The sequence below is a fragment of the Plectropomus leopardus genome, chromosome 10 (genome assembly GCF_026936395.1).
Source record: "Plectropomus leopardus strain MGB_pleo_1.0 chromosome 10, ASM2693639v1, whole genome shotgun sequence".
NCBI classification, from domain to species: Eukaryota; Metazoa; Chordata; class Actinopteri; order Perciformes; family Serranidae; genus Plectropomus; species Plectropomus leopardus.
In genome coordinates, this window is record NC_142185.1 from 26,477,121 (window position 1) to 26,499,207 (window position 22,087).

Consider the following 22,087-nt stretch of genomic DNA (forward strand, 5'->3'; position numbering starts at 1 on the left):
TTGTGTAGGAAAGATTATTTTTACAAATTGAAGTAAAAAATGTTATTTCATTGTCCAGAAAATTATGAAAGCAAGACATTAAGGCATAAAGTTAGGGTACAGCTGACATTTAGATCAGTAGAAGTGCCAGTAGCTACTGGCCTGAGAACTCACAGTGCTAATCTTGGACTAAAGCACAAGTTACACAATACCTTCTACTTTGCACATGTCTGATAGAGGGGGTCCAATATCAAAGGCAAAGAGACCATATGGAGGTATTTGAAATGTAACAGCCGTTTTACTACAGACAGACTCAGCTATCAAGGCCAGGATGCCTGTGAGCGACAACCATCCAAATCCATTGGCTCTGCCTCCAAGAGTCTATGACACATGAGGGTTTAATAGTTGCTGACTGATTACTTGCTTTGAGATTTTGATGGACCATTCTAAACTGATTGTTCAGTCTGATGAGATGTTCACCTCAGTGACAGAGAATGAGAGAGAAAAAGAAGGGAAGTCAACAAAATAAGAAAGAGAGGGCTTGAAAAAAAAACAGCAGGAAGGCAAGGAAAGCAAATGATAACATTGAATTCCTGGCCTTTAGTACTCAACTTTATGGCAGCGTAATGTTTAAAATACTTCTGTTTTGGGGGGATTGTTGGCTAATGCAATGGAATTAACCAACCAACCAAGAACAGGGAACATTGGTCAAATGACTATTTCCTGGAACTGCCTCCAGTATATCTAAAAGAAATGGAAAATACAGTCTCAACACAGGGACTGGATCCTCCAAATCAACCCATGAATACTACATTGAATAACTGACTGGTGCAAATGGATTGTTGGATAACAGGGGTTGCAAATAATACAAACTAGTAATACAAAATACAAAAGGCTATGTTTGAAGGAGCTACTGAAATTGAACAGGTCTACTGTATTCATATGCATCCAGTCCCTGTATCGGGACTTACCATATGGCAACACTCTGGCTTCATTTAATAACAATTAAGCTCAGTGCAAAACAAAGGAACATAGAAAGAAAAGGTAAAAGAAGAAAAGTAAGGTAAAAATTCTGCTTGAGTTCCTGTGGGAGAGAAAGGAATGTCTTATGCATGCAGGTCTGTCATGCAGACTTCACACCATCGCCTGCATTGAAAGCAAAAGCCTCTAGGCTGAAAGAAAAAAAAACTGAAATATATATACTCATATAAGGTCTTGGACTGATGCTAGATTGAGTTGGTAATGATGAGATTTACAGATGGCAAGGCACAGGATAATATATTGTCTGTATATTTGACACATGACTGATCTGAAATGCATTGCTTGCCTGAGCAGCATCTAACAAGGTTCTGAAATTAAAAAAAAATAAGCAGGCATTATCTTACAAATCCAGTAATGTAAAAATAACCTGAAATACACAACAGACCCTAGAAACTATCATTAAGAACCCTTGTAAGCTTAGTTGCTTTGCTAAATTGCCATGCAGCCAAGGCCACCTACCTTATACTCATTGCAACTCAACAGCTGACACCATCGGTTTCCACTGGGAAGGTCTAGCTTCTGTACTCACTCATAGCATGCTACTCTTTCTCATGCAGCGAAATATAAAGGACAATGTGAAGCACTGACAGCCTCTTAAGTTACAGTCCGCCATGTCTATGACTGCATACAGCCTGAGTAAGAGCCATGAAGCCTTTTCAAAAAGAACCACGATTCACTGTTTACCGATTGGCTGTTTGGTGACCACAGGGAGTGTGGGTTCAGGGGTCGACAGAGATTCCTGTTTAGCAGTTGTGGTTGGAGCTGAGAAAAATAGTGTAAGTTAGTAGACCTGGGAGAAAAGTTATTACTGTATGTCCTGCAGAATGTACAAAAAAACGTGTATGTGCTTTGAACAATGAGCAGAATAGAAGGAGTAAAGTCAGGTAGATTGGTCAGATGTGAGGTCAGGAGTGTTTTCTGACCTCTGAACTCAGCTTTAGGTCAGAAAAGTCATTACCAAGAGTTGTCTTTGGGGCTATGTTCCGGGAAAGGGGCGGTCTGCCCTGGGTCCTGTTATGGAGAACTGACAACAACAAGGGAGGAGAGATTTGAGTCACACATGAGATGTCCTCAAAATCCTGAAAAGAAAGAGTTATGTAAAGGAATTATGCTCAACAGGAAAAATTTGTTTTGGATGACATTGTTTCCCCTGCATTACATTTCTGTGTTATATCTATCAGCAAAATGATTAATGATAATTTATCTGTTGTTTATTCCTCCAATATCTGAACCTGGGATCTTAATTTTTTTTTTTTGCCATATAGGGACAGCAGAACATACACTGAAATAAAATACATAACTATGACTTGGTGGTAGAATTAGCGTGGTAAATTTCATAGTTAAACCTCATTAACTCAATTTATGATGACATATTCAATTTTGTCTTGTAAGCTACTGCAATCAATGGAAATGCTTGCTGCGGCCAAAAATTAAACTGATGAGAACAGAGATACTCAAAACAGTTATGGTCTTAAATATTAAAACACTGTGCTGATAGAAACTGTAGACCTAAGGGAAACCCCAGAGACAGCTGATAATTATCTTTGGATTAATCACTAAAACTTACCCATTTCACTTAACAAATAATCATTTACACTATCGTTATTAAAACAATATTGTTTAGATTGCATAGGAGATTTAAAGTAGGCTGACTCACTAATGAAAATGTTAAAAGTTAATATGATATGTGGCAGAATGGGTTGTGTTGAATGGTCTCCTTTTCATCTTGACTTATGTAGTATTTTGCGCTAAGCTCATCATCATCGACTCACAGTTTGAAAAGTGGAATCTGCAAAATACCAGCAAAATCAAATTTGTGAATAAAAACAAAAAAAGTTAGACAGGATATGATGAGGTCCTGCCTGCAGAAACGATAAATCAAAAGTTCTAGTTAAAATTCTTCCAGTGCTGGGTCTTAAAGCAGGGGTCAGTGCGAAGGGCTGAAACAAACATTTCTGAGCAGCAGTAAATCCAAGTGTGTTATAAAAATTTTGCTGCTGTATTAAAAAGGGTTCAATGGGTTTGACCAGAAGCAGCATGTGTCCATTGGCTTACCATGGCGTGGAGAATAGGGGAAGGAGTGCGGGCCTGACGGTATGGGTTTCTGAAGGGTGAAAGACAAAAAGAAAAAGGAAAGAATGGTCATTAGTCTCTGTAATGAGCACAATCCAAAGTTAAGCATTTGACCTCAGTGCCATCTCTTTCTCTGTCTCTTTCGTAACTTTTAAGCCCTCTGCTCCATTTCGAATTGGTAAAGTCCTTGCTGAGAGGCTTATTATTTGAAGTTTCCCTCTTCAAATAGAGGGCAAGTGTTGTGGCTGATTCTCAACAGCTGTGATGTTTTACGACTGCAGAGGAGCAGGAGCACGTGACACATCAGCCCTCCACTGTCAGTAAATCAGTGCCACCTTTCTCCTCTCAATTCATTTCCACACAGTTATCCTTCCTCCTCTATCCTGCCCTCTCATCTCCTCTCTTTCCTCAGTTTTATTCCACTCTAGAAGTCAGCTAGCTCTCTTGGCTTGGCCGGTCCTGGCTGCACTGATGCTGTTTCCATTCAGCAGTTGGATGGAAAACTAATGAGGCAAACAACCCTGAGAATAGCATAAGCTCACTAAAGTGCACAACATGGACTCTGAAGCATGTTGCTTGTTCCAAATAAACACTGTGTTCCCAAAAGTATTTATTTTGAGACAAGGTGTACCTGTGCAGTCTCAGTACAGTCAAACACTTATTTCATTTCACATCTTAATACAACAAAATGTAAGAAAATCTGCAACATAACAGCTTCATAATATCAGTTATAATGCTTTGGTTATGCTTGGATAAGAAATTAAGTGTGTCGAATACATACCAGAGGGCCAGTGGGACGTTTTAAGATTTTCCTGACTGTCTTCTCTAGAAACATGACACAAGATAAAAATCAGTAAATAAATCAGCACAGTGGAACTAATAGAAAGTGAGGGAACTAAACAAAACCACATTGCACAACCACATGCTTCACTCAAGATGCATTTCATCTTCGTAGACTGAATGAGTGAGTTCCTCAGAAGTGGCTAAATATAAGTTTATAACAAGATGGTTTGGATACAGTTAGACTGGTTAGTGACTGCTGCTGACCGCATGAAAACAATGCTAAATTTGCCAAAGAGCTGTTTCCTGAATTAGTGATCAAATGGATTTAGGGCACAGTCACACATGAGTAAATTCACTAAATTTCAATACAGCCAAATGGTTGAATCAAATATTTGCTTCCAGTGGCAAACCAAATTTGCATCTTTGCATCATGTGGAGTTTAACTTTAATGAACAATGACTGGTAATTTCACAACCTAAACCAATAGCAAAGAAGTATGTGTGGAGGAGACATTGATTGTTGCCATGTCTAATTAATATCGTACAATACTGGCCATGAAAAACACAACATATACATACCACATAAGAGATACTACCTGGTTGGTAGTGTGTCATGAGATAGGCATGGAATAATGTAAATGGATATTTCATTAAAGACATCATATTTTGGGGTATTTACTAGCAAAGTAGCTTTCCATGTCATCATTACATTATTATCTCAGCAGGCACAAGTCACTTGCCTGCTTTCGCTCATGTGTGACCATGCCATTATACACAAAAAAATCGTGCAGACCAGAGGTGGAGGGGATGGTGGATGGTTTGCGACCTAAGCGAGACCGCTATCAAACAACCAGACAGCAGACCACTGTTCAGACGCTTAGCAAGAGGTCTGGACATCTCCAGTGGTGTTTGCAGTGACAATACGGTCTATTTCAAGCCAAAACATGACAAACTGTTTTTTGCACCTAAACCTAACCGCATGTGAACCACGGTGTTGTCACAACATAGAGTTTCAACATTCTTCAACAACATTCACTCCATATGAAATATACAAATGTAACATATTTGTGGTTTGCAGAAACATTCAATGCCAACATTTATTCAACAACTGAGTTGCTTCAAACATACCCTCGATGCCCCCTGAACTGATGTTGTGAATGACCGGCTTGCTCCACACTCCAGTGCCATCCTTAGAGTTGGGCTGGACACCGAACTCATAGAGTGTGTTTGGCTTCAGGTTGTCAATGACCGTGTCGCTAGTAGGGCAGGTCTGGTAGTTCCACTTCCTGTTCCTCTCGCGATAGCGCACCGTGTAGTGTCTGAAATAAAGACAGAACAAATCAGGAAATGCAGATAATTCAGTAAATCCTGCATCTATTAAGAAACACAAACATCCAGATGATAGAATATCTATAAGTGTCGGAAGAAAAAGAAAAAAGAATTTGCAGTTTTTCTTAAAGTAGAACCCTTGAGTACTTTTAAATATCATAAAATGTTAATGTCTTGTCTTATTCAAAATTGCATGATTATTCCAACAATGCTGACAAAACTCTAACAACTGCTTGGGTCTGATCTTAGTTTGGGATTCTTATTTTCAGAAAAACATTGTAAATTACTGCATGAATGGCACAGTACATCCATATGTGCCCATTTGTTTTACAAATTTTGCGGGTATTGATACTCCAAAAGGGAATGCAACCTTTTCTCTAACCCTCCTCTCCCCACCCAGCTGCCTTAGAATAACCTGTGTTGTTATATCATTTTAAATTAATTCATTCATTCATTTACAAAAAACACCCACAAAAATGGTTATGACAAATAAGATGAATAATAATGAAAAAGAGAGAAAAAAGTATACAACATTTTGATGCCCACAAAAGGGCAGATTTGTGATTCTATCCCTTCATTCAGAAGACACATATGAAACTAATATTAAACATAAAACAAAGAGGACATCTGTACCAAAGGGCAGAGAGGGATTTTTTTTTTCTATCAAATGCCTCCTGGCTTTTTATTTATTTGAGAGAAAGAGAACAGTGTTCACATGTGTTGTGGGTTGACTCCTCTCCTAAACACCTGTGTGCACAGGCTGTCCTGGATCCACTGTTCAGTAACCTGAGAGACTTCAGGGAATCGTTTACTGTTTATGCAGTTATACCAGAGTCTCTGCGCCAAGTGCATGTGTGTGAGAGTGAGTGATCTGTTAATATGCTTAGCGAAAATACAAAACAGCCAGTGTGCATTAAATGAAAAAGGCTGGAAACTGAATCTCTGCGCATAAGTATGATCCTCTCTTTCAGTACACCTGTGCATCTGCAATTTCCATTTCTCCATCTTTGCTCTGCAGCAGTAATGTTAGAGGTCTTCAGTTCAACAGTGGTGGAAGAAATATTTTGATTGTTTAAAAAAAGCAGAGTGAAAGACCATGAAATCCACAGAAACAATCATAAACCGCTCGCTCTTTTTCAGGCAGTTAAAGTATTCAGAGCGTCCACTTTGCTGTAAAATACCTGCGTCAAAACTCCTTACAACTCATTAAAATCTAAACACACAGAAATGTCTGTCTTCATATTTATATTGAAACATAAAGTTAAGTTTCAGCATGTCTGTCTACATATTAATATGTATATTAATACTCACAGTTTCTAAAGATATCATAACATCCTTTTTCTATTGCAAGAAATGTCCATAAATTCGTTTTGCAATCATAGAAAACAGACTCTGGAAACTCTACATCAGTACTTGCCTGGAAATCACCATGTTGTAACGTTTCTTTCAGTATTAAAGCAAAGCAGTGATAGCTATCTGTACATACATGAGTGCATTGCTAACAGGAGCTGTTAATGTCTATTTTGGCATTCTTTTAATAGTGACAAGTTGCCAAAATGTAAATAAGTAGCTACAGGGGCTAATGTTGTACTTCACAGATAGCTAACTGAATACATGAAAAGATTAAACTTTGAATTTACTCACCCATCCTCGAGGCAGTCATTCATAACGTTGCCTTCATAAGGAGTTTTCAGCAGGGTCCCCCAAGACAGGAGGACTGAGGTGGGCGTCACAGATCCAATGACCAGGTGTAGCGGCTTCTGCAGCTCCACTTTACCTGAGAATCAATAACATTGTTATTTCAGCTATTTTAGGTATGTAGGATCTGCTATTTTGTTTTTTGTTTGTTCTCATTTAAAAAAAAAAAAAAAAAGCATTGTCTTTAAACTGTAGATAGTTTTTGAAAAAAAAGTCCTCCTGTGGAGTCAGTGGGTTTATTTTTGGCAGTCGTAAGTGTGTAAAGAAGTATAAAAATGTTTAATTCCATGCCTGAATATTGTTGTGCAAAAATTAAATTACAAACAATGCAACATTTGTCCGATGTTTTGGAACTCTATGGCTTAGGGATCATTGCTCACATCTAAAACTGTTCAAAACAGTTAATTTCAATGCCTGAACATGACTGTGCAGAATCAAAATTGCAAATAGTAAAACATATCTAAAAGCTTTGTGAATTGTTCATTTTGTAACTTTGTATAAATTTTCCTTTCTCCATACTCCAAAATAATAAAATCCCAATGTCCTCAAATGAGTACTTCCACATTAAAAGTGTTTCAGCTTGTAAATGTTACTTAAATTGTCAAGACTGAACACCATACCAAGCTACAAACATTACTAGGATGGATAAGCAAGTTTCAATCATAACATTTGATCAGATTCACACCTTGTCCTGAGATGGTTGCCACTTTGTTTTTACAGTGTTTTGTGCTTTTGATAAAACTGGATGGCAAATAAAAGTGTCCACAAACGAGGACAACAGGTTTAAGTTAAGCAGAATAAAGTATGCAGTGCAGCGAAATGTTCATTTTTTGTAACTAGCATTTTAACATTGTGCCAACCAACCCAGTGATGAGGCGGCTTACTACAAATGCACAATATGACTTAAATCACAAATTAGTAAGAACGCATTTGTGTACATGTTTATTCGTAGCTGAGACCCTAGCCTTTCATGTGCTTCAGGTTAGTATATTCTAACATAATTATACCAGAGAAATAATATAGCCGGTCTCCCCTTCCTCCATGTTCACCCACAGGTGCTCACTTTAACATGCCACCTCGATGGTGATTTGTTTTCCCATTCTTCTTGCAGAAGCATTACCTGAGCATTGCTTTTTCACCTCATTGGTGGGGATGGGCTGGACGGCGATGAGGTACTTGGGCTCAGCATCTAAACACAGAACAACAACAAACTAGAGGTTATACTGTAAATCTCCTTTCATCTCTCTTTTATCCATGACTAAAAAGGTAAAATACAATCCACATGTCTGTTCCTTGTGTCTGTACAGAACAAACACACATATCAGCCAGCCTTTCTTACCAAACTCGGTCTCGTACGGCTGTCCGTTCTCAGGCAGCTGGATGAACTGTTTGGAGAACATGCTGCTTCCGTAGCCCAGGATGTAACCCTCAAGCTTGGTGTCAGCATTTGGACGCAAAAACTTCAACACGATGGTGTCTCCTGTGGCGTTGATACGGACTTTCATGTTCTGGCGTCTCACTTGGGAAGCAAGAGAGGACACAAGCACTCCATTAACTTTGAGAACATACAAGATACAGCAAAGTGCAAAAAAGCCCAAAAGTTTCTGCACACTTTGGACCAATGCGAGAATATAAAGATAAAACCAGTCGTTCTGTAATTATAGCCCAGGGATACTCAAGTTACTTTGCTTTGGGGCCAAGTTTAATGCTTTTTATGCTCTCTGGCAATTTATTTACATCAAAAGTACAAAAAAATCCAATGATGAATCCATTCATTTTCATTGATAATTAGAAAATGGTTGTCAGACCAGATTTGGCCCACGGGTCGCAAGTTATAAACCTTTATCGTGGCAAATGTTTGATAAAAGGAGTTGCAGAGCCTACAGACATCAAATAGAGCACATCTGTGGATTTTCATGCAAGTTTACATGGGAAATATGATTTGATATTGTAGACGTTAACTTCCAAATACATGGCAATACTGCACAAAAAATGGGGAAATCTCAAACTTTTTGTCGTCTTTCCATTTGACTCTCTTCTTTTTTTTTAAGTAAAATGAAAAGCTTGCAAGAAAGACTTCTATTTTACAACATCACTTCACACATTCAGTCATGGAGTCAGTGCATTCAAAACAGGCTTACTGCTGGTTTAAATTCTGCTGAGGTGTAAGTTTTACTGACAATAAAAACAGCAACGGTGATTTTATCTGGTTAGCACAACAGTAAAAGAAGTAACAGCAGTTTCTGTTCTGTACTGTCTAACTGGATAAGGACATCGTTTTAATAGAGAGTACATTCACGCTGGATCTGCCACTTACAAGCTTCATAAAATGGCATACATTAAAGCTTTTATATGGGGTTGATAGTGGATGTCTCTGCTCTGAACTGGCTTCTGACATGCATATGTTGTTACTGTAAATCAAAATCTGTGAGGAAACGCTTTTAAAACTTGAGGTCAACTTGAGCTTGTGTTGATTTGACAAGAAAACGATGTGAGGTAAGTGTTTTGTCTGTGGCGGTCTCATGAACACATACACACACACACACACACACACATGCACTGACATCACTTTACAAGAAACTTCACATTTCCTGCCAGAAGCGACTTCTACAGAGTGCACTTCTAATCAGCAGAGCCTGGGGACAGATATTCGATGAGGACAGGAATCAAAGGGTGGGTCGTAATAAAGCAAAGCCAACATGACTTGTTCTGTCTTGGTCAGAGATAGAAGAGAGTCACTTGGCAGCAGACAAAAACACAAAAGGGATTCATCAAAAAAAGGTGGGAAATCTACTTGATTTCACATGTGACCGAACATTTTATGTTAGTGAACTCAGAGTTGAATAAAATGTAACTGTACTTATGCGCTGACTCTGAAGCTGGACATGTCAAGCATTGGTATTTATTCATACATAAAGCCCTTAATGGCAACTTGCCATCATATATCACATCCTTATTAAATTGGTCCTTTCGTCATCATTCAACTTGTTCAAGGGCTTGAAGCCCTGCGTTAACACAGAACATTTGCTTTTAGTTTTTATGCTGCACACACTTGAAACAAATAAAACTCAACACAACTGTCCCTCGCAAATTTGCAATACCAGGGTTCAGCATCACTATGTCTATTACTTTTACAGTCTATGGTCAGCACGCCAAGGTACTGGTTCTGGTGGTAGACCCTCAGGGAGATCTAGAACACACTAGAGGGATTATAATGGGCTATCTCATCTGGCGCTATGCCTCCAGATCCCCCAGGAGAATTTGGAAAAGACTGCTGAGGAAAAGGATGTCTGGAATACCTTGCTCAGCCTGCTGCCCCAAACAACCCAGCTCCGGATAAAAAGATGAAACTTACTATAGGCCATTTCAAACTTGACGACATAAACACTCTAAATAGGTCCAAGTGTATTTCCTCTTAAAATGTTTGTTAATGGGGTGTCTGGCGGTTCAGTGGATAAAGCAGGCAGCCCATAAATGCCGCACCAGCCGCAGGTACAATTCCAGCTGGCAGCCCTTTGCTGCATGTCATTCCCTCTCTCTCCCTCTTTCACACTATCGACCTTCTGTCCTATCTAATATAGGCAAAAATGTCAAAAAATAATCTTACAGAAACAAATGTTAGTTAATGCAGTAGCTGACAGGAAATAATTAGGAACCAAAGAAAAAGTCATAATTTAGGGAAAATAACGTCATTCTATATTATGAAAAAAAGTTCTAAACTTACAGTAATAAAGTCATTATTTTTCAGAGAAAAATATATTAAGAAATCAAGCCTGTGTAGTTACATGCAAAAAGTCCAAGTGAACACGGACGGACCTGTTTAACTATTCTGCAAAAATGTATGTACAAAGTGTGCATTCGCTATCTCAATACATCCTAACAACTTAAAATAATAAGTCAGCTATGTCATCATATATTTTTTCCAAATTGTGGCCCCTAATACTCCTTAGTAGGTATCACCTCTTTTCAGAAAGCATAAAATGTGTTACAAATTGTTCATAGAAGCTGGCTTTGTAGAGTTGAATAGTGGTTTTATTTTTTTTCCAGTTAAAGAAGAAGTAGGTGAGTAGTTATCAGTTATGCCCAGTACAACAGGTACATTTAGTTTTTAATTTTTCACTTCAGTAGTATGGTTTTATAGCTATAGAGAGTCCCATTATTTTGCTTTTGCTTTTTGGAAAGGTTAAGCTTGCTGAGGTAACTAAAAATGCCCGTGTCAAGGGGACGCCTCAGGCCAATAATGGTGGAAAAACCTGGTGATTTCTGCATTCATTTCCATAAAGTACATTATTGCGAGGTACTTGTATGTTGCAGCAGAGGCAGCTTTTAGTGTCTGAATGTCCTGTATGAAATAATTTGTGCTGGGTATGATGGACGTGTTAGCCGTGTATTTGTGTTGGAAAAACTTCACACAGAGCATGTCAAGGAAGAATCTGTTAATTTTGGATACGACAGTCTTCATAGCTATCAGATTCGGCGGGATCTCTAAAGGGTTGTGATCTTTATCATGAAGTGTTGAACTTTAGTCATAACTTTCCAAACAATCTCAAACATGATTGGCTGTGATTACTGCTGGCTTATGTTAACTTTTCACTCTGCAAGTACAAAGAATGGATGAATTTGCTTATTTTTCTCTCATCACTTGCCTCTGCCATGTGGCTTTCTTAACAAGCCAAGAACCAAGCATGCTAACAATTAACTAGTTTGTAAGAGGCATGCTAATAAACACCAGCAAACTGAGATGGGTGCAGCAGGGCCAGAAGTGTGACTTATGACTGACAGTTGGCCAACGCATGTAAAACAATAAATAACCACACCAGTGCAGATTTGGATGATCAATAGTCAACAATGGTAATAAAAAGATAAACTGGTTTGTTAAATTAAGCCTGTTTTTATTACAATGTGGTTTGGTTTTGATCATATTTAGTGGGTTTTAATTAATTGATTCAAGTCTTTCTTAACTCAAGATAGAATTAAGAGCAAATTAGTCAATTTAATTATGTTTCCATCTGCTGTTTGTATTGTTTTTACTCCGCAGTGGAATTCACAAAAAGTATACAAGGTCTAAACCTCCACCCCTCTTAGTCTACGAGGCTTAGCAATGGACTTTCTGCCTGTATTATGGCTTGTACTATACTCTCCACAGCATGTCCTTGGCTCATATTTCAGCATTAAATGAAATAGTGGAACTTTGCATGAGGATTACTGCCAGCAGCTGCCAGACGCCAAAACAGACACTGACAGTGAAAGAGGGGGAAGCCCTGGATTTGAAAAATACCCCTGTGCCTTTCCAGCTATGTGTTTCCTATCAAAACTGCATTTGTTGTGAGTCTTCCATCAATATTTCCGATAAAACAAGACTGAGATTGGCTCAGACGGAGAGGGGCTCAGAGCATATGAAACATTAGGAAACTTCTGGCAGCACGATTTAAACTCCAGTACAAGCAAACACTGGCTCAGTCCCACGACAACCCGTCCAAAGCCCGGCCATTTGGCCCACACGCCACTTAGGGACTGTTAAGACTTATCAGTATTTCCAGGGTAAAATGAATAAAGCTTTAGGAACAAATCCAGTCAAAGTCCTGATGATCAATCAACTACATTACAAAGGAAAACTATTGACATTCAGCTTACCAGAAAAAAACTGCTAAGCCACAAAGTCATCTTGTGTGCGTTTATGTGGATGAATAGTTAGGAAAATAATGATTGATGACTGTATTTGAATCTTAATTCTTCCTGAGGGCAGCACAGCTGGTGACTCCGACCCTGTCAAATACATGAGACAACTGAAGATTTACAACCTCATCAAAAGACATGTAACTTAAGTATAATTGAATCCATAATCTCAGCCTAAATAACCAAGAATGGATTACTGAACAAGCAGAAAGTCTCTGTTTAAATTGACTGTTAACATGTCTGACTGGAAAGTCAATGAAATGACCACAAAGACCACAACAAAGAAACAAACGACCAAAAAACAAGCAAAACAATTAAATAATGACAAAAAATAACCACAGAGACCTGCAAAATTACTACAAAGCAAGGCACAAAACATCCACCAGAAGTTGCAGAACAACTAAAGAGACAGAAAATGACACCAAAGAGACACAAACCAACTAAAAAAAATAAGAAAAAGACCATTGAGGGATACAAAATAGAGAAAAAGCACCACAAAGAAATGCAAAACGACTAAGAGGAAATGCAAAAAAAAACTACAAAAAGATGCAAAACAACAAAAAAGAGACACAAAATGAACACAAAAAGATGTAAAACAACGACGAAAGTCGCTTGTTTGTGGGTCCCATCCAGCTTTACTTCAAAAACCACAAAAAGACACAAAGTAGCTACAAAGAAAGTCAAAACAACCACAAAAATATGCAAAACAACTGAAAGGGGACACACAAAATGACCACAGAGATGCAAAATGACCCCTTAGAGATGCAAAGCAGCCCCAAAGAGACATGCAGCAACTACAAATAGACTAAAAACGACCACAAAGATGTGCAAAACAACTACAAAGAGACAAAAGACAACTATTAAGAGATGCAAAACGATGTATTTCAATCCATGGGTCTTGACCTCAATGTATGTATAGACGTGGGGCAGTGGGGCCAACTAGAGGACCATTGTCTAATAACCAATCCATCACAGCAAAATAATTAGACCAAATATACCAACTATTCAATGATACAACCAAAAATAAATCTGCATTTAATCCATCTCATCTGTATGACTCTAGAGACATCATGAAAGCCATTCCCACCCACGATGTTGGTGACTATAGTCTATTAAATAATATACTGTAAATCTCATAGTGAAGGCTAATCCCTTCAATTATAACCTCATGACATAAGCAGTCGGCTCCGCTCATGCAGAGAGCATAACCAATTCATCAATGATTACTGTACAAGCAAATCCATCAAAACGCTGGGACTCAGCCAATAAACATGTCAGATTATGCAATAAACAATGCCAAATCATTCAATAAACACTCCACCATTGTATTCGTCCTGTTTTGGAGGAATAGCCAGAGGATGTAATCCCACTGGCCTGAAAAGCAGAAACACCCTAAAACTGGAAACTGAACCTTGGCTCAGCTGAGCAGCTATCTTGGATCATCAGCAGTGATGGATGATCCTCAGGGAGTGGGAGTAGGTTAATGGGGTTGTCAGCATAACACGCTCACTCCACTTTGAACTGCTGTGCAATATGATATTCCTATGTGGGTTTGGTGTTTGAAAATAAATATTAAAACGCGCATTGTCCAACGTGCAAACATGTTTTGGCATCAACACGTCTTGATTTACAGTCTGACGTTATCAAACCACAGATTTCCACTACTGGCAGCTCTCTTCTACTCCACTGTCTCTCTCCTCTGTTGGTTCAGATGAGGAGGAAGACTGCATGAAAGTAAACACTCTGAGAATAAATACACTGAGATCATCTCTTTCCACTCATGCTGATGTGTGAACTAATGAACTATAAATATCTGAAGCCTCAAAAACATAAAAAAAGAAGGTTGGAACAGGACTACAAGGCTTGTTTTGTTTTCATAATTTGCAATGGAAAAGAACTTTTCAGCTCTTTGTTGAAGTGAATGTGGAGGTTTTGGTGGATGGAAGCGACACAGAATAATGAAGTCATGTCAGGTTGTATCGAGCAGCTGAACATGAGCACAGCCGAGCTCTACAGACTGTTAATCCTCCGACTAAATAAAGATATAAACTCTAAATACTGGTGCCATATATAACTCTACAACCACACATGTATCATAAACTTTAATATATATACACTCTTAGAAATAAAGGTGCTAACTTCAACCATACCGAGCCTGTCCCCATTTTAAAGCCATTTTTTGGTTCCTTTTGTCAAGATTCGACTTGGAGCCCAATACAAATGGTTATAGCTAGAACCATGTGTGAATGATTCCACCCAGAACCTTCTTTAGGGGTTCTGTCCAGAAGCTTTAAATCTTCTAAGGTTGCTAACAAGAGCCCACCTAGGAACTTCTGATAAGAACCCTTTAATATTCCAGGAGTTTAGCACATTAGCACCCAAGGGGTCCTAACGAAAAAAAAAAAACTAATACTCTAAGGGAGGATTTCATCCAGAATCCATCTAGGAGGTTCATCAAGAACCCTTTAATATTCCAAGAGTTTCATCTAGAACCATCTGAGAATGGTTCCACCCATAACCCTCTCTGGTATCTTTTTCACCTTCTAAGGTTGCTAAAAAGAACCTACATTCCAAAAGTTTAATCCAGAAACCATCCAGGGGGTTCTACAGAAATCCCATTAATATTCCAAGGTTTTCATCTAGGACTCACAAGAACCCACACAGGAGGTTCTGCTGAAAACCCTTTCATATTGCACAGGTTTAATCTGGAACCCAGGAAAGGAGTTCTACCAAGTACCCTTTTATATTTCAAGGGTTTCATTTAAACACAACTGAGTGTTTTACCCATTTCTGGGTTTTATCTGGAATCGTCTGTGAATGGTTCCACTGAGGACTCTCTCTGGGCATTGCATCCAGGATCTTTCCATCTATTAAGGTTGCTAACAAGAATCCACACAGGAAGTTCTGCAGAGAACCCTTTCATATGCCAAGAGTTTTATCTTGAACCCACCCGGGGGGGTACCTTCCAAAGGTGAACTCACCTGGGGGTGCTCTAAAATGTAGCTGATGCATTACATATAGACCTCTCTCCCCCTAATCAGGATTTTGATTTCACAGATTAACCTGGGTGGAGGGGAACCATGTCCAGTAACTTTGGGCTTAATGCGACTTGTAAAGGTCCGGGGCTGAAATCACCACTACTACAGTTCTTCATGAAAGCCATAGTCTTAAAAAAAAAAAAAACTTTCTTCAAAGAAAAAGTTTTGGGAAGAACCTCAGCCCTGAAGGAAGAACACTTTTGGAACCCCTTTTTCGAAGAGTGTAGAATCAATTAAACTGACTGTTGGTGATGCCTTTTTTAGACAGCTCTGCTGAACAGTTTTTAAGACTTTCAGGTTTCTATGCTGGAAGAGGAGAGGTGAGAGAGGAGATTTGGCTTCCAGCTGCATGGCGACAGAGACGGATGTTTTATGGCCCCATCAGTAAAACAGTCACCTTCATTTAAGGCAATGAAAACCCCTCTGAGCCTCGTGCCAACCAGAACACAAAGGGCTCGAAATAATTTAGCTGGTGTGCAAACGACAGCTGATCTGACCTATATTAGCTCTTATGGGAATATCTCCCGTCATCCAGCCTTGATCTCGTCCTTCACTGGAACCATCCCATCCCTCAGGTTCACATCAGGCCTCACCCTGCACCCCAGCGTGTCTGGGATCATACTCCGACAATTCCCCGCCAACCTTGGCGGCTTCCATGCTGGTCCCTCCACTCGCACACTATATATCCCCCTGTCAGATTCGACGGAGCAACAGCTGTTTTCCCCTCCCCTGTGGCGCTGCTCCATCCCATCCCTCGCCTCCTTCACTCAATCTCCGGCGACCTATATGTGTCAGCGGCCATTTTCCATCAACCTGATCCTCGTTGGACTTCCTAAATTGCTTTGAAATCATCTGTCTTGTCCTCTTATCTCCTCCCTCTGCTTCCATGTTTCCCTCTCATTAATCTGTACTTGACATGTGGTCGTGTTTTGTCTGGCTTAGCGGCAGTTTCCAGGTCGTCTATTGTCCTGAGGAGGTGAAAAATTTCTTGAATAACAAATAGCATCAGCACATGTACATTTTTTTAAAAAAATCCTTGGGAAGTACAGTGCATACTCTGACATGTGCGTATTGTGCTACAATACAGGGATAATCAACTTTGCCTGGGGGCCACTTCAGTAAAATGATCTGAGGCCAGGGGCCAGTCACAGCAGCCTTATACATGCTTCTAAGATTTTAGGACATTTCTTGGATTTGTGGATGTTTCCAGGATTTTAGGACATTAGAATTTTTGGATGTTTCTCAGATTTTAGGAAGTTTTTAGGATTTTAGGACATTTCTAAGATTCCAATGGGTTTCTAAGATTTTATGACAATTATAGGATTCTAGTACATTTTTGAAGGACATTTCTGGGATTTCAATTTTTAGCATCTTAGGATATTTCTAAAATTTTAGGACGTTTCTAGGATTTTAGGACATAGGACTTCTGTCGGGGGTGCGGGAGATCGTCCACTGGCACTTTTTTTGATAAACAAGCTCTATTTTGATGTTGTTTTATGCACTCAAGCACCTTACGTATACCTAAAGTAAAAACAATTCCCAATGTGAATCACTTTATTTTTCGCAAATTAGAAAATGGTTAGGGAGGGGCACCCAGCACCCAGACGGGGGCCAGATTTGGCCTGTGGGACGTAAGATGAGTTTCACTGCTGTAGTATCTGTGACATAATAACGAAAACACACCTCGTTGCATAACATGTTTCACCCTAAAACCCGTTCCTTGATCCAAGAAGAACAGAGATACAGACATTTCACGCTCCTCCCAAAGCAAAAACACACAGCTTCCTTTCGTCCAGCGCCCAGAGCAACACACTGTCATCTGTCTGCAAGCCAAGTTCAACCAGAGCGTTACACACTGGATGCAGCCTTTCTCTGCTGAGCTTACCTCTTTATATTGGCTCCAGTGCGTTCACCTCAAATCACTTTTTCTACCGTCAAAGGTTTTCAAAGGAGCGCACAAGTTTGACTCCCATAGCAGAGATTGGCTGCACAGAGTCAGTGTATATGCTCTGTGTGTGTGTGTGTGTGTGTGTGTGTGTGTGAGAAAATTAGACTATATGGAAAATGTTCCTGGAAAATTTTCTGTTTTCCAAGCATTTTGTGAGAATGCCAAACAGACAGAAACTCAGTGCGATATAATCCAATTACTGAAATGAGTCTGTCTTCTCTTTATGGTATGTTGGAGAAGAGAACACTGCATGAGAGCTCTGACATTGATTTGCTTTGGTGATTTTTCATATGATGCAAAGATGCTGTGGTAATCTCCATATTGCTGTTTGGAAAGGTTTTTGAACATACATGTGGTTTGCACTGGCCAGAACTGATGCATCTACTGCACTGTCGGTGTTTCATTTAAACTGGTGGTGGTTTGAAGAAAAATATCCACTAGTAAGAGCTGTAACATGTTTAAGGCAACAAAGAAAAACAATTACTCCACTTACACACACATCACATTGTCTGCTCGGTGGGCACAGTTCCAGGAAAAGCCACCCCGCCAAGTTGTCTACTAGTCTAACCTCTGACCTCCAACCTGGAAACACTTTCATTAAAAACCTGTGAGTGGTAACTGGCCTGTTTCCCCGTGTCTGCTCAGCTCCTTTCAGGGAAATGTGGATAAACCGCAGGGATCGTAAAAACATTGTTTCTAATCGAGGCAGTTGGAGAGTCTGACAGGTGGCTCAAGTGGAAAGCTGATTTTCCTTTTTTGGTTTCAGGGTTCAGCAGCAGAAGTCAGTATCAAATCCACTTTTTGAACATGAGTTTTTTTTAAATCCCATACTGAATTTATTAAGGTGTTTTGGAGCATAGGTGCAGATTTTTCCTATGTGTCCCTCCAAACATATAAGTCACAAACTATATGAATAACTTGATGTTTCAAAGAACTATGACTTAAAAGCTGGCAATTTAAAACTTCTAATACAGAAACAGGGTTGATTTGTGTACAAATATATTGCATTGCTCATTAAACAAAACCTTGGAACAGGATCTAAAACAAAACCCGGACTTAGCTCCATCCCCCTATTAAAAGCCAAATGCGGTAATCCCATGTAACTAATATCGTGTGTTGAGCAGTTATCAGCATAAAAGGAGGAGGACAGATGTCAGCTTGAAATGTGTTGCCTTCACTTTTGTTTTGTGTGTATTTGGGGATTTCTCCACATCAGAAGCTTCCAGCTTTCTTTATGATGTCACAAACGATGTGTGCCAAACTGAATCCATCACTCAACATACTATGCAGTAACTGGTGTCTCAATATGGTTACAAAACCCTTTTTCTTGTCATTTATCCTTGAAACAAACATTCATCTCACTAACTACAACACAGTATTTCAAAGTGTATCCCAGCATGCATTTGGCAAAATGGACAGAAAGATCATGGAAAAGCCATCAGTGCATCACAGGGCTAACATAGAAAGACAATTACACTGATGTTTACTTGCACTTGCATGGATTTTAGACTCACATAACAATTGCATCACGTCACGTGCACACAGTCTTCTGATGTGGATAACACTGATCACCTACCTCTGCTCCTGCGAGGGCTCGAGGGGCCAGAGAGAACTATCCCAGCGATGAAGACCACAAGGAGAAGGGCCAGAAAGCTGTGTGAGCGTCGTTGCATCCCCATCCTCATCTCTGCTGTGCTTCACCTCTGAGTCTCAGGTGTAAAAGGCTGCCGGTGATCTAAATGAGCCCAGAAACAAGAAGCTGTCACTCAGCGTCACCTTGCTGATTGAATGTTTTTTTAACAGGTTGAGTTAATGTGTGCTGCAGCTGCAGGAGTCAGGCTGAGTGTTTCTGTTTCTGGAGTGGCTGGACTACTTCTCTGAGCTGGTGGCTCTCAGGACTAGTGCAGCTCACTGGACTGGACTTCTGGCTGCTCGTGCACCATCTATACCTCTCTATAATGGAGGGAGGGAACAGAAAGAGCCGGACACACCCACTCCCATTACCCTCCCCCGTCTCTCCTTTTCTTTCTCTCCATCTCACACTCTTTTTTTTCTGGAAAAGGAGTCAGAGTTTAGTCCAAGCTTCCCGCCCTCCTCAGCTCAGTCTCTTTTTTTTCTGCTCTCTTTTTTTCTCCTCCGAGTCTGGTGTGTCCCCAGCAATCCTACTTTCCATCTGCAGAGGCCTTTTGACACTTTTCATTGTTCTTACTTGCTCTCTCTATTCCTCTCTCGCTCGCTCTCTTTCTCGTAACTTGTCTTACACTGAGCACTCTAAGATCCCAGCTTTGATATTCCGGTTTGAGACATTTTTGCGTGGAACTTTATAAATCTGGTAATTCATATTCATGTTTATATGTTTCAGATAGATTCCCGGTTTGTTATCATCTTTGCAGTAACCCCATCACCAGACAAAAATGCTGGACTTTTCTGCAGTACCCTGGATTACGTTCATTGCTTCTCAATTTCTACAATATCTGCACGACAACTCTAGTTTGTGGGGATGGGTATCTTTTTAAAAAATGACAACACCACTAGCCTTAAAGCAATACTCATACCAATAGAGTACTTCATTTGATACATTTTATTTCTACTTCTTTCAATGCCCATCATGTAAACGTAAGCATTACATATTCTTCTGTGCCACTGGTATGTCAGTGTGTATGAACGTTTATAAATTGACCTTGTACAGTAGCCTCATCCGCCAGTGTTTGAATGATTGTGTAAATGAGTAAATGTGACAAGTAGTGTTAAAACGCTTAAAGTTGTCGATCAACTAGAACAGCACTATAAAAGTGCAGGTCCATTTACTGTTTAGTAGATGAGTTTTGATACTTCTTGGTACTGGGTTATTTTGGTTGATAGCTTAGAAGAATCAGGCACTGATACCCAGCTCTAATGGAAATGGTTAGGAAACTAAAATGAGCGGTTAGTGTTAGTAAAAGATCATGGTTACAGCTAAAAAAAAAACCACTGAGCATTAATGAAATAATCTCTGGTGTTCTTTATGAAACGATCAGATGTGCCACACAGCCATCAACCAACTGAACCTCTACTATCTTACTTCCTTCCTCTTCACAGGAAGGCGACACTGGACGCACCTCGTGAAGTGCTGAATTGTACAATATCAGCAACAATGTGGCATTTTCACTTTCATTTAAATACAAATCATATTGGTTTTCACAGTGGTTCACAACCTTCTTTATAACAAGTTCAACAAATTTAATAATGTTACAAACCCCCAACTGGAAAACATTTTGCAATGGGGACTTCCAAAAGGATTTTGGTTGTTGGATATGATTAAGACCAGACCACAGTTGAGGAGATTACTTCAGGAGGAAGTGACGAGTCAGTCTTGCTCACAGTGTGCTTACGTCTATTTAGAATTAAATAGCGACAGTAAACTATTGCCCCTTTTTCCGGGTAACCCTGTAACCACCAGTCTATTATTATATTTATTTTCTTTAACCTACGACATACCTTAAGGATGCCTCTGCTCACATGACAGACAGAGATGAGGAGGCTGAATTACGTGTTTACACACACATAATCCTGGTATATCCTGTAGTACTTCAGCTGGTATATTGACGTGAGGACCTGGAGAAACAGCAGACCACATATTCGCAAGAGGCAAGACACAAGGATACTATTCACAAAGAGGGGAAAAAAGAAATGCTAAGAGAGGGTAAGGCAGTTGATTGCAGACAACACATAATGTGATAAGTGCAACAGATGTTCTTAAGTGAGGTAATAAAGTCTTATCCAGAAACCATGATTCAGTGTTTACTCACATAAACCCTGAGATACTCCAAGAAAAAAAGAAAGCTGGGACAGTAGTGTGCCTGTAAATGCATTCACATGAAAAATGGTTTCATAATCTATCTGCATACTAACTTAAATTTGCTCTTAGGACTTATTTATACTCCTTTTATGTGCAAAAATAGATACATTTGTTTCAAACATTGTAAACGTCACTGCCACATACTTCAATTTGTCCTTTATGATGGTCTAGATATTGCCAATAGATGGCACCAGGGGGCAAAGTCAAAAATTGCAGACAACAAGCAAGGTGGAGGCACCCATTTGCTCAACTGGTAGAGCAGGCAACCCATGTACGACGGCTGTGTCCTTGCCGCAGCAGCCACAGGTTCAGTCCCAATACGCAGCCCTTTGCTGCATGTCCTCCCCTCTCCCACTGCCTTTCACACTATTGTTGTCCTATCAAATAAAGGCCAAAAAAAATCTTTGAAAAAAACAATCAAAACAAAAAGGAGTTGACAGCAAGGAGGTTCAAAAGAGGATAAGTCACAACTTATGTCACACTATTGGGGTACAACACATGCACAATGAAATATGGTCTGCAGGTGCTGAAAGGCTCAAAGGCGTGCAGACTATCACAGAAAAAAATTGTATTTCATAAAAGACCTTAAACAAAGACTCTTTACATTCAAACGCTCTTTTGTATACTGGCCACCATCAGTTAGAGTGTACCCTAAAGTTCAATCAGGCCGAGAGCACCTAAGGAG

At 39.6% G+C, this 22,087-nt stretch overlaps 1 protein-coding gene across 4 annotated transcripts in view; it reads right to left on the reverse strand.

The window, feature by feature from the left end:
- The window catches only part of abi3bpa (ABI family member 3 binding protein a), a 39,240-nt gene extending 19,677 nt beyond the window's left edge, over nt 1–19,563 (reverse strand). The window contains exons 1-9 of one of the 4 annotated variants that reach the window (XM_042494817.2): nt 19,141–19,563; nt 8,242–8,421; nt 8,023–8,091; nt 6,849–6,981; nt 5,004–5,194; nt 3,875–3,918; nt 3,076–3,124; nt 1,979–2,044; nt 1,705–1,782 (exon numbers count right to left, since the gene is read on the reverse strand). In XM_042494817.2, the coding sequence (XP_042350751.2) occupies nt 1,705–1,782; nt 1,979–2,044; nt 3,076–3,124; nt 3,875–3,918; nt 5,004–5,194; nt 6,849–6,981; nt 8,023–8,091; nt 8,242–8,421; nt 19,141–19,249 (919 nt within the window). In that variant the 5' untranslated portion in view covers nt 19,250–19,563. The remainder of the gene's footprint in view (nt 1–1,704; nt 1,783–1,978; nt 2,045–3,075; nt 3,125–3,874; nt 3,919–5,003; nt 5,195–6,848; nt 6,982–8,022; nt 8,092–8,241; nt 8,422–19,140) is intronic. The other 3 variants (XM_042494819.2, XM_042494818.2, XM_042494820.2) reach the window with 3 other exon arrangements.
- Between the last annotated feature and the right edge of the window lie 2,524 nt (nt 19,564–22,087).